This window comes from Bufo gargarizans, chromosome 3 (assembly GCF_014858855.1).
Source record: "Bufo gargarizans isolate SCDJY-AF-19 chromosome 3, ASM1485885v1, whole genome shotgun sequence".
NCBI lineage: Eukaryota > Metazoa > Chordata > Amphibia > Anura > Bufonidae > Bufo > Bufo gargarizans.
Window position 1 is genome coordinate 352,874,376 of NC_058082.1, and position 16,475 is coordinate 352,890,850.

Below are 16,475 nucleotides of genomic sequence, written 5' to 3' on the forward strand. Positions count from 1 at the left end.
TAATCTGGAAAGGGTCAGATAAAACCCCGTTTACCCATATTCTAGCCATGGGGTAGGTATATAAGCTGGAGAAAGCGTTCAGTATATTGCCCTTGAAACCCATCTTCTGGAGAACCGAGAATGCGAACGACCAATGTAAACGGTCGAACGCCTTCTCGACGTCCACTGTCACTGCTAGCATAGGGAGATTGTTCTGCTCAGCATAATCGAACAGATCCACTAGTCTTCTGGTATTATCCGATGATATGCGGCCTTTAACAAACCCTGTTTGGTCGTCTTTGATTAGGGAAGGGAGTATAGGTGACAATCTACTGGCCATTAATTTGGCAAATATTTTTATGTCCGAATTGAATAATGAAATTGGTCTGAAATTTTGGGATTTTCCAGGTTTAGGCAGTGTGACTATCAAGGCTGTAAGAATCTCTGGTTGGAACGGGGACCCTTCGAGGGCATGGTTAAAAACTTCCAAAATATAGGAGGACAGTATGTGAAAAAAATGCTTATAGTATTCATTAGACAAGCCGTCCGGGCCTGGGGATTTACCCGGGGGAAAGTGCTGTAATTAACTTTTGGAGTTCCGTGGACGTGATCGGGGCATTTAATGAATGGAGCTGTTCAGAGGTGAGGTTAGGTAAGTCGGATTGAGCCAGGAAGTCCTTCACTAACTTGGGGTAATTATCTGGTAAAGCAACCGTATCTTTGAGGTTGTAGAGGGCATGGTAGTAGGTACGAAATTGTTCCGCGATATCCCTAGGGTCTAATAGTTTTGCTTTAGATGAGGGGTGGATGAGAAATTGGATTTTTGTTTTGGATTGCTGAATTTTGACTTGATTAGCCAGTATTTTACCAGCTCTATTTCCCTGAGCGTAGTATCTCGCTTTAAGCAGGGATTTGTAATAATTGTGGGATAATAGACTTCTCAATTTATCCCCCTCTGTTCTCAGTTAGGCCTCATGCACACGACCGTTGTGTGCATCCGTGGCCGTTGTGCCGTTTTCCATTTTTTTTTTTCGCGGACCCATTGACTTTCAATGGGTCCGTGGAAAAATCGGAAAATGCACCGTTTTGCAGCCGAGGCCGTGATCCGTGTATCCTGTCCGTCAAAAAAATACGACCTGTCCTATTTTTTTGACGGACAACGGTTCACGGACCCATTCAAGTCAATGGGTCCGTGAAAGAACACGGATGCACACAAGATTGGCATCCGTGTCCGTGATCCGTGGCCGTAGGTTGCTTTCATACAGACGGATCCGAAGATCCGTCTGCATAAAAGCTTTTTCTGATCTAAGTTTTCACTTCGTGAAAACTCATTTCCGACAGTATATTCTAACACAGAAGCCTTCCCATGGTGATGGGGACGCTTCTAGTTAGAATACACTGCAAACTTGGTACAAGACTGCCCCCTGCTGCCTGGCACCACCCAATCTCTTATAGGGGGATATGATAGCACAATTAACCCCTTCAGGTGCGGCACCTAAAGGGGTTAATTGTACTATCGTATTCTCCTGTAAGAGATCAGGGCTGCCAGGCAGCAGGGGGCAGACCCCCCCCTCCCCAGTTTGAATATCGTTGGTGGCACAGTGTGCGTAGGTGGAGCTCCCGGCCGGTCACAGACATCGCAGCAGCAAGCAGGTAAGTATGAATCTTCTACAATTGTACTATTGCTAAGTAACCATGGCAACCAGGGATGCAGTAGCTTCCTGGTTGCCATGGTTACCGATCGGAGCCCGGCGATTAAACTGGGACTCCGATCGGAACTCCGCTGCCACCAATGATGGGGGGGGGGAATGGGAGGCCGCACACTGCCACCAATGGTTGTTACTACTATAGAGAGAGGGGGGGCCGATGGTGGGCGCACACTGTGCCACCAACGATTTTTAACTATAGAGGGAGGAAGGGGGGGCGATGGTGGGCGCACACTGTGCCACCAACGATTTTTAACTATAGAGGGAGGAAGGGGGGGGCGATGGTGGGCGCACACTGTGCCACCAACGATATTCAAACTGGGGAGGGGGGGGGTCTGCCCCCTGCTGCCTGGCAGCCCTGATCTCTTACAGGAGAATATGATAGTACAATTAACCCCTTTAGGTGCCGCACCTGAAGGGGTTAATTGTGCTATTATATCCCCCTGTAAGAGATTGGGTGGTGCCAGGCAGCAGGGGGCAGTCTTGTACCAAGTTTGCAGTGTATTCTAACCTGAAGCGTCCCCATCACCATGGGAACGCCTCTGTGTTAGAATATACTGTCGGAAATGAGTTTCACGATGTAGCTCATATCCGACAGTATATTCTAACGTAGAGGCGTTCCCATGGTGATGGGGACGCTTCAAGTTATGTTCGGGTGTCCGCCTGGCCGTGCGGAGGCAAGCGGATCCGTCCAGACTTATAATGTAAGTCAATGGGGACGGATCCGTTTGAAGATGACACACTGTGGCTCAATTTTCAAACGAATCGGTCCCCATTGACTTGCATTGTAATTCAGGACGGATCCGTTTGGCTCCGCACGGCCAGGCGGACGCCAAAACGACTTTTTTTTCATGTCCGTGGATCCTCCAAAAATCAAGGAAGACCCACGGACGAAAAAACGGTCACGGATCACGGACCCACGGACCCCGTTTTTGCGGACCGTGAAAAAAAACTGTCGTGTGCATGAGGCCTAAGGTGGATATTTGTGATGTAGGCGATGTCTTGTTGAGATTCTCAAGGTCAGCAATGGTCTTAAGTAGCTGAGAGATTTCTTTTTCCCTGATTTTCTTTATTTTGTGTTTCAATCTAATCAGGGATCCAAAAATGAACGCCTTATGGGACTTCCACAGAATACATTTATCCGAGACAGAGCCATCATTGAAAGTGAAAAACTCTCGTAGTTCATTAGGCAACTTTTTAACTGATTCTGGGTTAGAGTATGGGAACATGGGAATTGATAGAGGTTCTCTAGGGTCAATGTTATTGGGGCATGATTAGACCATTGAATGAGTCCAATGTCTGTAGATATTGTATGTAGCAAGGTGGCTTGGTCTACTAAAACATATCAATACGGGAATATGAGAGATGAGGCAGTGAAAAAAAGGTGTAGTCCCTCTCCACACTATGTTGGGCTCTCTAGATGTATATGAGACCCTCTGAGTGTAATAGAGAAGCCACTCCACCCCCCAAGCGACGAGTTGGGCAAGTAGAATCCAATGACCGATCCACCACCATGTTAAAGTCACCACAGAGAATAACCTTCCCTTATTTCAGAGATTTTACCTGTTTCATTAGGTGCATAAATGTTGACTAAGGTGTAAATGATGTTGTTAATAGAACATACCAGGATGATGTACCAGCCATTGGGATCCACTTTTTATGAGATGGCAGTGAAGGCAACTGAGTTCTTGACAGCAATGAACACCCCTCTAGACTTCTTGCTAAAATGAGAATGCAATATATGAGGAAAAGAGCGACGATGAAAACGCTTAGCGTCCTCCTGCAATAAATGGGTCTCCTGGATACAAATAAGGTCCGCTCCAGCTTTGTTTGCCTCCTGCCAAACATAGGATCTTTTCTGGGGGCAGTTGAGCCATTTAACATTTAGCAATAGAATTTTTAAATCCAATAGTTTTTTATTCGTTTTTAAACAAGTATACAGTATAAGTAGCAGACACAGCCGCTGTCATTGCAATGTCAATAAGAACACCAGTATCGCATTAATAGACTGCAAATATCAGAGCAAGGTATATTGTTCACAATATAGCTAGAATCCAGGACATCCATTAGGATGCAAACAACCTGGCATTCCCCCATTCAAGTATTTGCGGCCACTGAAGTGTGACCTAGGTAACACTTTGACAATAATTAAACACCTTGGCATACAAAATATAAATCTTACAACACCTCGAGTAAGCGTACTCTGCGGTATCCTGGTGCAAATAACCTTCAGTATAGTACTGAAGGAAAATCATAAACACAAACAAAGAAGAAAAAGAAAAAAGGAAAAAACAAAACACAGGAAGGAGAAAAGAAAAGTCAACTAAAACAACAGCAATGAGATCAGTGAGCTATTGTGTACAATATATCATATATATTGTGTGCATGAGACATCTCTATCAGCTTCCAGTCAAAGCTGTGTATCTCCAATTGTAGGGTTACATAGTAAATGTACTAAATGTACTAATAGACCATAAATGCCAAACTTTATCGAAATATTTTGTTGAGAAAATAGAAGGGGTTAACGCCCTTTCATATTTCCAGGTAGTATTTATAGCAGATATCGTCTCTTCCACTGCAGGAGCCACCGTATCCTTCCAATGTCTGGCGATGACCAATTTGGCCAAAACTAGGATCTTGCATGCCAGTATTCTACTGCTTGGAGGCAGTTTTTCTAGGTCCAAATATAGTAGTGCAATATGAGCCTTATTAGGGATTGTCACTCCCACAATGGAAGATAGGATGCAAAATACCTCCTCCCAATACTTCCGAAGAACAGGACAGTCCCATAAAGTGTGTAATAAGGAGCCCTTTTGGCCACAGTGTCTCCAACTCAACTGTGATGTTGTAGGGTAAATTTTGTGCAGCCTGTCAGGTGTCATATACCAACGTAAGTATGTTTTCATTGCAGCCTCGTAGTGTGTGCTGCATTTGCAGGCTAATTGAATTCATTTGAGAGCAGATTCCCATTGTTTAGCTTCAAAGGTACATCCTATATCATCTTCCCACCGTAAAAACGATTGAGATTTATGAAAGCAAAATTGGGAGTCAATTAAGCCATAGGCATGTCTCATAATTTTAGATTTAAACTTATGGATAGACGCTACCTTTGTATCCCCAATGTTAATTCCATTGGGATGAGTGCTGAGGAAATGCCGTATTCGTAAGTATTTAAAAAAGTCAGTATTAGGAATATGGTATTTCCATACTAGCTGCTCAAAAGTTTGCAAAATTCCAGTATCATACAGCTGAGATACACATGATATACCTCCTCTCATCCAATTGGAAAGATCTAAGTCTCTGATGTGTATAGTCAAATACTGCATTGGTACTGATTCCCAAGAAATATTGTCTTTCCCATCCACAGTTCTGCGGAATTCCCTCCAACACTGCAATGTGGTTTGTGTCAAAGGAGAAGTTAGTGGTAATTCGGACGTTATGTCCCTGTCCTCAAAAGTAAGGGCGTGTAGCGTTATCGGAAATGTAAGGCTATTCTCTATATGTGTCCAATTTGTAACCTCTTCGTTTTTCCATTTGGCAATCATTTCCACTTGCGAAGCTATGTAGTATGCCCTCATATTAGGGACACCCAATCACCCATATAATTTATGCTTAGTTAATAAAGAATACTGAATCCTAGGTTTGCGATTTGCCCATATAAACCGGGATATGCATTTTTGAAGATCCGTGAAAAATTTAGTCTGTATTTTTATAGGTACTGTACGAAACAGGTATAACAGCTTTGGTAACAGTAGCATTTTAACCCCTTAGTGACCAAGCCTGTTTGGGCCTTTATGACCAAGCGTTTTTCTTCCTTTTTTCATCGTCGCGTTCCAAGAGCTATAACTTTTTTATTTTTTCGTCTATATAGCTTTATGAGGGCTTGGTTTTTACGGGACAAGTTGTAGTTTTTAATGGAAACATTTTTGGGTACACATAACTTTCTGATTAACTTTTATTAACTCTTTCTGGGAGGGAGATGGGGGAAAATAGCAATACTGCCACTGCGTTTTTACATTATAAATTTTACGGCGTTCATTTTTCGGTACAAATAACATAATATCTTTATTCTCTGGGTCAGTACGATTACAGTGATACTAAATACTTATAATTTTTTTTACGTTTTACTACTTTTTTTTCCAATAAAACCCCTTTTATTAACCAAAAAAATGATTTTGCATTGCCACTTCACAAGACCCATAACTTTTTTTTTCTTTTTCTATGGAGTTGTGTGAGGGCTTGATTTTTGAGGGACAACTTGTATTTTTCATTGGTATCATTTTGGAGTAAATGCGCTTTTTGATCGCTTGTTATTATGTTTTTTTCGGTGGAAACGAAGAATAAATTAGAAATTCTTTCTTTTTTTTATTTTTCTTTTTTACGGCGTTCACCATAGGGGATAATTTATGTAATATTTATGTAGTCCGGGTCGTTACGGACGCGGCAATACCAAACATATGGGGGATATTTTCTTTTTGCAATTTTTTTCATTGAAAAGCGTATTTTCAATGAAAAAAAAAGCATATTTTTTTATTTTATGGAATTTTTTTTATTTAATAAATGTGTATTTATTTTTATTTTTTTTTACTACTTAAAAGTCCCACAAGGGGACTATAATATACAGTATTTTGATTGCTTTTAAAATGTAATGCATTATCTCTATAAGGCATTACATTTCAATAGCGATGCTATTCAAACCTTGACCAGCAGGTGGCGCCAGAGAGGCACGGCCTGCTGGAAATAACTGAAGACAGGCTCGGGGCCCTGATCGGAAGTGAGGTAAGCTTCCGAACACATCAGCACCCCGCGATCTTATTTTCGGGGTGCTGATGGGAGACAGAGGGAGTCCGCTCCCTCTGTCACCACTTTACATGCAGCGGGCGCCATTGCGCCCGGCATGTAAAGGGTTAAACAGCCCGGATCGGCACTCCTGCCGGTCCGGGCTGTTAGAGCAGGGTCCCGGCTCTCATGTGAGAGCCGGGTCCGCGCTCCCCGCTGCACGGGGGAGCCGTGCAGCGCTTAGACCGGGCCGCCGTAAAAACGCGGCAGCCCAGCCTAAGGCCCCTTAGTGACCACCGTAAAAACACGTATGGGTGGTCACTAAGGGGTTAAAGGCCGCTATTCTTCCGGTCCACGAAATTTCACTTTTAGATAATCGGGCTGACTCTTCTTTAATATTGGATAGCATGGGTAGGTAGTTGTATTTATATAGTTGGCTAAATGTGGAGGTAATTTTTGTACCTAGATATCCAATGGTTTCAGTTTGCCAATCTAGATGGAACTGGGTTTTTAACCGTTCTATAAGAGGGGATGCAAGACCTAACGGCATAGCTTGAGATTTCGAAGTATTAAGTTTGTATAATATTTGCCCGAATTGTTTGATCCATTCCAGGGATTTGGCCAGCGATATTTCAGGGTCTGCTAAGGTCAAAATTACGTCATCAGCATAGAGGGAGATAGTGTGCTCCCGGTCACGTATATTTATCCCTTTGACATCTGGATCGGACCTCAGGAGAGTAGCCAACGGTTCCATGCATAGAACAAATATTAATGGTGAGAGCGGACAACCTTGGCGTGTACCGTTTGTGATATCAAATTTATTCGATAGTGTGCCATTAGTTAGTACTCTAGCTGAAGGTGCCGAATATAACGCTCTAATAGCTTGCAGTATTCCATCTTTAAACCCAAAGCGAGATAGTACCGAGAAGGCGTACGACCATCCAATACGGTCAAACGCCTTCTCGGCATCCAAGGATATCATCAAAGATGGAATTTTGGAAGATGTGACATAATGCAATAAATTTAGCACTCTCCTGGTATTATCGAATGCCTGTCTAGTCTTAACAAAACCTACTTGAAGCAATAGAATTTTTAGACCCATATGATTGAGGGGAGAAATCAATCCTTATTCGGATAAACTGACAGTCGAAGATTAACTAATCAACCTTATAAACAGTAAACTACTGTCTAACAATAAGCAGATTTTTCAATCGGCCACAGAAAAATAATTGGCAAAATTAGCAAGTGAAGGGATATAGGTAAAGTAAGGGAGGAACAGCAGGGAAAAGAAGGGTAATAACACAACCCCAGACGGTTAGAATCCGTCTGTGCAGTTTTGGTGGCGTAAGTCCACTGGTGAAACTGAGAGGAGTCTCAACTGTATGGGATATTTAAGCACCTAAACATTAAAAGGGATTAAACAATTGGCCCCATACAATTAATGCAATAACGTTTCCACATTTCCCTTAACCTCATTAGGCCCGTAGCAAGATACCAAAGAGGACACCCGTAATCTGGACCAGTATTGATCCTGAGGGAATTAAGTGTCCTGAGTTCCCGACGAGGATGGAGGGTCATTCCGTCTGCTTTTCCAGTTGAAGTTGAATGTCCCAGGATTGTAGAAGGTCTTGACCCTCTGTGACGGTCTTCACCATGTAGGTCTTGCCGTTCCTCCGGATTAGTAATTTTTGTGGGTAACCCCATTTATATTGGATGCCATTATCCCTGAGAGCAAGGGTGATCGGTTGCAGCTCTCTTCTTTGTCGCAATGTCGCCATAGAAAGATCAGCAAAGAGCCTGACTGCTTGAAAATTAGCAGGTAGTTGATCACAATTTCTGGCCGCTAACATTAAAGCCTCCTTTGTATGGAAAAAGTGAATACGAGCCAGAGTGTCTCTAGGGACATCCGCACTAAGATGAGATGGTTTCGGGATTCTATGAGCCCTGTCAATAATCATGTCAGGAGCAGGAATTCTTGGCAGCAGCACTTTGATGAGACTTTTGAGGTATGACTGTAAATCTCGAGGTTCTGCATCTTCTGGGATACCCCGGAATTTCACATTGTTCCTCTTGGAACGATCTTCCATATCCGCAATTTTGCTCTTAATGCTCTCAAGTTCATCTGCCATATCATTGTGGACATCTAGTATGTTGTTTTGTGAGGTCGCAAAATCTGCCATCTTGTTTTCCACATGTATGATCTTATTTTCAGTCTCTTTACCTTTGGCCGCCAAAGGGTTAATCAACCCTGCCATATCTGCGCAGAGCATATTTTTAATTGACTCCTCACATAGTGGCTTATTTGAGGTCTGATATGCGATTATGGGGACCGCGGTGGAGGTCTCTAAAGCCTGCGCCCATGTTACTGACCTCAGGAGGGAGAGATGACTCCAGCCGCAGCCTCTGCTTCTGGGGACTGGAAGAAGGTGAGGATCCATTCAGATTTGTGGCGGCGCCATTTTGTGGAGTCGTAGTCACCGGAGCGCCTATATCGCTTGGGGTCGGTGGAAGTGTGGGGAACTCCGCTTCATTCAGGGCGAAGATGTCGGGTTCCAGGGGAGGTGACGGTGAGCGGGAGCTACCTTTCGGCGAAGCGCTGTTGAGGGGGGAAGACGTAAAAGCTCTGATGCGGGAGCCGGCGCCATCTTTAGCCGGTCCTCTTTCAAAGAAGCCATCTAAGTTCCTGCTCTGCAGCCTAGGGAACTGCCTTTTAGACTTCCCCATCTCGTCCTGGAAGGTGTCCAGCTTAACTACAGGCAGGGAGGCGACGATGGCAGTGTTAGTAGCCCTGGGGAGCTCTTCTATAAACGCTGTGGTGCAGGAGCTGCAGGTTCAAGCGGCCATTCCTCTCAGCGGCCAAGCCCGGCCCCCCCCCCATGGGTTCTGTTTTTATGGTGTTCACAGAGCAGTAAAAGTGACACATTACCTTTTCTCTATGGGTATGTATGATTACAGTGATACTAAATTTATTTAGTTTTTGCTATGTTTTATTATTGTTAACATCTGCTATACATGTTTGATGGATATCAGTAGCTAAGAGGTGCTATTGTCAGGAAGTGACTGCTTTGTTATACAGCAGACACCTGCTGGCAGTGTCTTTGATCAGAGACAACTGCTATGACGGACTTTTAAAACTTCAGATGCCATGGTGACCAGCTGCTCCCCCCCCCCCCCCCCCCGAATAAGGTTGTAGGTGCCATTCAGTTGATACGGCAGCCAGGAGCATTGTGAAGGCTCCCAAGTCTGCCATATTAATGTTCCAATTAAGGCTACTTTCACAGTCGCATTTGGTGCAGATCCCTCCTGGATCTGCACAGACGGATCCGTTTAGATAAGGCAACTTTCACACTAGCATTTTGGCTTTCCGTTTGTGAGATCCGCTCAGGGCTCTCACAAGCAGTCCAAAACGGATCAGTTTTGCTCTAATGCATTCTGAATGGAAAAGGATCCGCTCAGAATGCATCAGTTTTCCTCTGATCAGTCTCCATTCCACTCTGGAGGCGGACACCGAAACGCTGCCTGCATCGTTTTTCTGTCCGATTGACGAAACTGAGCCAAACTGATCCATCCTGGCACAAAATGTAAGCCAATGGGGACGGATCCATTTTCTCTGACAAAATCTGGCACAATAGACAACGGATCTGTCCCCCATTGACTTTCAATGCAGTCCATGATGGATCCGTCTTGGCTATGTTACAGATAATGCAAATGAATCCGTTCGTGGCGGGTGCATGCGGTTCTATTATTGTAGCATATCAGTTTTTGCTGATCCATGATGGATCCCCCCAAAACACAAGTGTGAAAGTAGCCTAATACAACCGTCTGCATCCATTCAGAACAGATCCGTTTGTATTATCTGTAACAAAGCCATGACGGATCAGTCTTGAACACCATTGAAAGTCAATGGAGGACGGATCCGTTTTCTATTGTGCCAGATTGTGTCAGTGAAAACTGTTCCGTCCCCATTGACTTACATTGTGTGCCAGGACGGATCCGTTTGGCTCAGTTTCGTCAGACTGACTCCAAAATGCTGCAAGCAAAGTGGAATGTAGACTGAACGGAGGTAAACTGATGCATTCTGAGTGGATCCTTTTCCATTCAGAATGCATTAGGGCAAAACTGATCCGTTTTGAACCGCTTATGAGAGCCCTGAACAGATCTCACAAACGGAAAGCCAAAACACCAGTGTGAAAGTCGCCTAAGCCTTGCCTGTGGCTGGAGTTAATAGGAACATTGCAGTCGATGATATAAGGAACCTAATGATTCCATATTCAAGACCCCTAGGAGGAATTAATATGGAGTTAAGAAAAAGTAAAAAATAAATAAATAAAGTTTTTAAATATAAGAGTTAAACATTTAAGTCACTCCCCTTTCCCTATTTTACTAATAAAAATATAAGCAAAAAATAATAAATGGTATCCAAAAATGCCTAAACTATTAAAATGCAACCCAGAATTCAATGATTTGCATATTTCATACACCTTCAGTATATATATTTTTTTCACAACAGAAAATAGAACACATCGGATGTTTAAGGGTACTTTCACACTAGCGGTTTTCTTTTCTGGCATAGAGTTCCGTCCTAGGGACTCTATACCGGAAAATAACTGATTGGGTATATCCCCATGCATTATGAATGGAGAGAAATCCATTCAGGATGTCTTCAGTTCAGTCATTTTGACTGATCAGGCAAAAGAGAAAACCGCAGTATGCTACGGTTTTATCTCCGGCGAAAAAAAACCCTGAAGACTTGCCTGAATGCTGGATCCAGCAATTTTTCCCATAAGAATGTATTAGTGCCATATCCGGCATTCAAAATACCAGAAGGCGCAGACCGAAAAAAAGGTGAAAAATAAATAAATGCCGGATCCGTTTTGCCCGATGACACCGGAAAGACGGATCCGGCATTTCAATGCATTTTTTTTTTGACTGATCGGGCTTTTTTATGCCTGATCAGGATCCTGATCAGTCTAATTTATGCCATCAGTTGGCATACGTTTTGTTGGATCCAGCAGGCAGTTCCGGCGATGGAACTGCTTGCCGGATCACTCTGCCGCAAGTGTGAAAGTAGCCTAAAGTGAGATGTTTTACCATTTCATGTAAGCCAGCCCGTGTTCTGCTTCTGTCACTCTCTGCTCCCGAAAACCTGCACTGCCACACACCATCGCCGGGGTGGGGCATGTGCAGTGTGATCACTGATAAAGCTGCCACAGTGGGGGATGAGTTTGCATATGCCCACCGCTGATGTGTGGTAATGCGGGATTTTGGGAGCAGAGGGCGAGGGATGCTGGCATATCGAAACCCATGGGAGGAATTATTTACTAGTAACTCTGAAGGGGGCCTGGGCACCTACAGCAATAGGAACTCCCTCTGAGCACTTGCAGGTCATTTGCATATCTCTCCCCCCAAAAAAAATCCACAACCGTAGACAACACTGAGAAAGGTACCACTCAGAAAGGTACAGTCTATGTGTACTGTAATGTGATTCTAGCTGCTGATGGACTCCCTTTAACTTTTTTTATTATGATCTATTGCAAATTTGCTTCAATTTTCATTTTAGATGCATTTCTCTATTTGAAATATTTTAAAGGGAGGCTGTCACCAGTAACCTCCCTATCCAACTAATTTCTTATAGCTGTAGATCATCTGATTAAAACGCTGTTTTCCTTTTGTTGATATGCAAAGTTATGATACTTTTACCTAATTTGCAAATTAGGTATTTGTGCAGCGAGGGTTTCACCGCTGCTCTCATTACACCCAAGGTTAGCTCCTTTCTGTGGCCAGCCCCTTCCTTGCTGCTTTGTTGGTTGCAATGAGAAGAACAGTGACATCCTCAGTACACCAGATGACTAATTTGCATATTAGGAAAAGCTACATGTCTATGCAAATAGTTGGATAGGGATATCACTGGTGACAGATTTCCTTTAAAATAATATGCTGTATTTTAAAACTAGTATATGAAAAAAAAAGATAAAATTGCCAACTTCTAAAGAAAAGTTGATATACGGTATACCTTTTGTAAATACTGTTATGTTTTGTAGGAAGATCTGGACTCAACAGACACTTCGGTTGTTATAAGTTCCTGTTCTCTGACAGAAGCACGTCATCTTCTTGACAACTTTCTACGTGCATCTATAGAGAAGGTAATTGAAACTGTGTTACAGGCACTAACCTCTCACTCTCCTCCTTCTGTGTCTGTCTCTCTGTATCTCATTTATCTATATATATTCTAATTAGACATGTCTTTAAAACAACTGCAGGTCAATGACGATCTCATGACAATAGCACTCGTCATGTGCCAAATAGGAGTGGGATATACATTATTCGGTAGCAAGTGATCAGTCAGTTCTAAGATTGCAGACCTGGGGATATCCACAGGGGAGTATCCATGTAGCTACAGAACTTGCTAGACAAAAAGACAGGAACTCTCTTGTGTTTACTCAAACTCTTTTGTGTTTACTCAAACCCCAAATAATAAACAAGTTAATAGAAGAAAGTATAAGAAAAGAAAACTGAATCAATGTCATGTACGGGGTTTGAGTGATCCAGTGACTTTTGTTACTAATTGCAGTAAAGAATATCCCCTTATCTGCATTATAATATTCAACCAATATTAACCGGACAGGATTATTCTAAAAAAAAAAAGACCCACAAGGAGCCACAATTATCACCAAAAAATTGAACATGACTTTCATATGTATGAAAATCCCAAAAAGCTTTATTATAAATATACATAAACAATACATACATACATAATAAAAGAGGCAGCACAAAGCGGGACACACGGATGATCAGCACACCAAGAGACAGGAGAAAAGAACGCTGGCTAAAAAACCATACTAAAAAGCCTCATGGCAAAAACGCCCCAAACAAAGTGCAAGAGAGGCAATAGTGGAAATATTGAGGTTTGGTAAAGGGACAAATGGTGTATCGATCTCTCGGCTGACTCCTGACCCAGCGCAGTTTCGCCAGTAAGCCTGGCTTCTTCCGGGGATATCTGCATTATAATATGCAAACACTTCCCAGTCATAGGTTATTATGAGAGTTGGGGAGATGTTGCCAAAGCAGTTATTAAATGCATGGCGAAAAAAGCACCTACTATTGGACAAAAAGTGAGTCCCAGTTTATTTTGGAAAATGCCCCTTGCCAATCAGTTTGGCTGAGTACGAAGGGTAATTTCAAATGTGGAATTAAAAAGTGCATTTGCTGTTCACACATGTCAGTTAGTAAAAATATTGTCTCCACGTCATGGTAGTACGCATGAGTGGCGACAATATATAAATTGTAATACTGAATATGTTGTGTATGTCATCACCTGTCGAGATTGAGCGCTGTAATATGTGGGATGCACCACGAATCAGCTTAAGGTTAGAATAAAGAAACATTTGAGTGACATCCTGCATTTTTCAACCACAATGTATCAGCGGCCACATTGCATTTTGCGTCTGTTCACAAAGGTGATACCTCTGCGTTTTTTGTACAGGGTATTGAAAGAGTAACTATACCAATTAGAGGTGGAGATTGTAGACAGACGCTTTTCAGTAGGGAAACTTATTGGATGTTCAATCTTGAAACATGTATACCAAAGGGATTAAATAAAAAACCTGATTTAATCTTACAATATAAATAATATCCCTTATTTGTATTAAGCCTTTGTTCCGCTGGGCTGAATTCTCCTCACTCCTGTTCAACCCTATTCACTGTTTGATGTGGGTCTCCGATGGGGCTGATTATTCAATCAAGTGGGCGTATCAGGTCAGTGTATAAAACGTAGGTTTTAGTTTGTTTGTCTGTCTTGAAGAAGGGCTAAAGATATAAAAGCCCGAAACGCGTAACAGCAACTTGTCCTGTTTGATGTCTGGATTTTTTGGAAGTCGATTAAAAGCATATTTCATGTGGAGCTGGATTTCTTTTGTTTTATTTCAGTCAGTTCTATGGTGTACCATTAAAAATAAGCAAGTATAAGAATCTCAGCAACTTTGACAACAGCTAAAATTAGTAGATCTGAGGTGTTTCCAATGTGCAGTGCCTAGTACTTACCAAAAAGTTATCCATTGACGGACAAGATTAGATTTAAGTAGTTAATCTGTTTTCCCTTAGTCTTGTCAGCAGCACAATAATGGGTTAACAATCCCCCCTGTGAGCTAGCAGGACCTGTGGAATTTTTAATGATTAAGTCTACAACACCTGCTGTATAAATGGACCTTCCCCCTTCAGCTCATTGAGTATTCTATAAAGTAATCCTGTAAGAAAGTAAAAACAAGTTTTTGACCTAGGACGGGAAGTTTGTGCTGCTGACAAGACTAAGGTAAAACAGAGTAACTACTTAAATCTAATCTTCCCTAGCGTCTGTCAGCAGCACAATAATGGGATATAGCTAGTATTATCCCTGGGCAGGTTAGTAGTTGTAACGAATCTAACAAAGTTTTTTCTGCACATAGAGAGTCCAGCTTGTAATGCTTGAAGAAGGTCACTGGAGTAGACCAAGATGCACTGTTACAAATTTGCTCCAAAGGAACCAAACTCCGCTCTGCTCAGGAAGTGGCTGTCGTTCTCGTCGAGTGTGCCTTGGTGAACTCGGGTGGTTGGAAATTCTGATTTATTTATGCTTCCTTAATACATTCTAAGATCCATCTGGATATTGTAGCTTTGGATGCAGATTTTTCTCTACTTTTACCCTGAAATTTAATAAACAAACTCTTGTCTTTACGGAACTCTCTTGCTCTGTCAATATATACACTTAGACATCTGACCACATCAAGTTTGGTGTAGTCAACCGGAGCATTCTCCTCAGCAGAATACCTAGGAAGAGTTATCACCTGATTTATATTTGAAAATGAGGGAACTTTAGGTAAAAAAGATGGAAGAAATCTTAATAGTACTCTATCTGAATAAAAAGATAGATAAGGCTGTTTGGCTGCCAAAGCCTGTAATTCTCCTACCCTTTTTGCTGACGTTACAGCCACTAAAAGAGTAGTCTTAAAGGATAACTGTCACATTTAGACCCTAATTTCAATTTCCATATATGTAGTTACTAATAACATGATATTCCAGAATCAGTTACTATTAGACTGACTTACCACATATTTACTAAGATTTAGCCCTTAACAACCAGTCTGCATAAAACTGAAATTTCACTACAGATTCTGATTCAGGGCACTGTCAGAAACCCAGGGAGACCACTTTTAAGGTTCTTTGTGGTGGCCTGAAGTTGCGGCCTATACTGCACCGTTGAGCACGGGACTTTATTTTGGCGCCTCACCGCAACATATACGGACCCCGGACGACCCTCGGCGTCTTGGCCGTTCAAGACCATCACCGGTCCTAGAGGCTGCTTCATCAGAGACAGAGACCCTCTCCAGAAGGGTAAACTACCCCGTCTGTAAGGATAACACCCACAGAAGACCGTGAAGATCGCGGAGCAAAAAAGAAAAAACATATCCGAAGCACTCGACACTCGTCAGACAGCCGCCCCAAGGTGATCGCTCTGCAAAAACAGGTCAGTGCATATAAGTGCTCCGGTAAACAAAGATCGTCCGATATAACCACTATACCACCACAGACACCCTGCTACCGACAGGAGAGGCCCTGCAAACCACGATCATAAGCTGCCGCGCTGGGGATAATCGCTTCGCCCTCACTGTTAGTTCGGGACGATTCGCTGTAAAGCTCCCTGAAGCGCTGACATCTTGGGATCTAGTAGCTGTAGTTACCGAGAGCGGGTGCGCGGTGCTGGAATCACCTCTGACCGGAAGAACAGAGGAACCGATGCGATATACTGGTCGAACGCAAACACCGCCTGGGGACCATATAAAACACCCGTTGGGCCATAAAACCACTCACCTCCCATCCGCATCCCTCCGTGAGTACCGCCTGGGTTAAGAGTGGCTAGGCCCTTCAACAGACAAGGTCTAACTGTGACATCGCAAGCACAGTGTAACCCCAGATCCGCAGGGCTGACACCAGGCAGCATATAAAAAACAGGGCAGAGATACAATCTTCTACTCTCAG

The 16,475-nt window shown here is 42.9% G+C and overlaps 1 protein-coding gene across 1 annotated transcript in view; it reads left to right on the forward strand.

The window, feature by feature from the left end:
* LOC122931583 (kinesin-like protein KIF21B) overlaps positions 1 to 16,475 on the forward strand; it is a 735,311-nt gene that overhangs the window by 616,687 nt on the left and 102,149 nt on the right. The window contains exon 22 of the mRNA XM_044285657.1: positions 12,506 to 12,607. Coding sequence (XP_044141592.1) covers positions 12,506 to 12,607 — 102 coding nt within the window. The remainder of the gene's footprint in view (positions 1 to 12,505; positions 12,608 to 16,475) is intronic.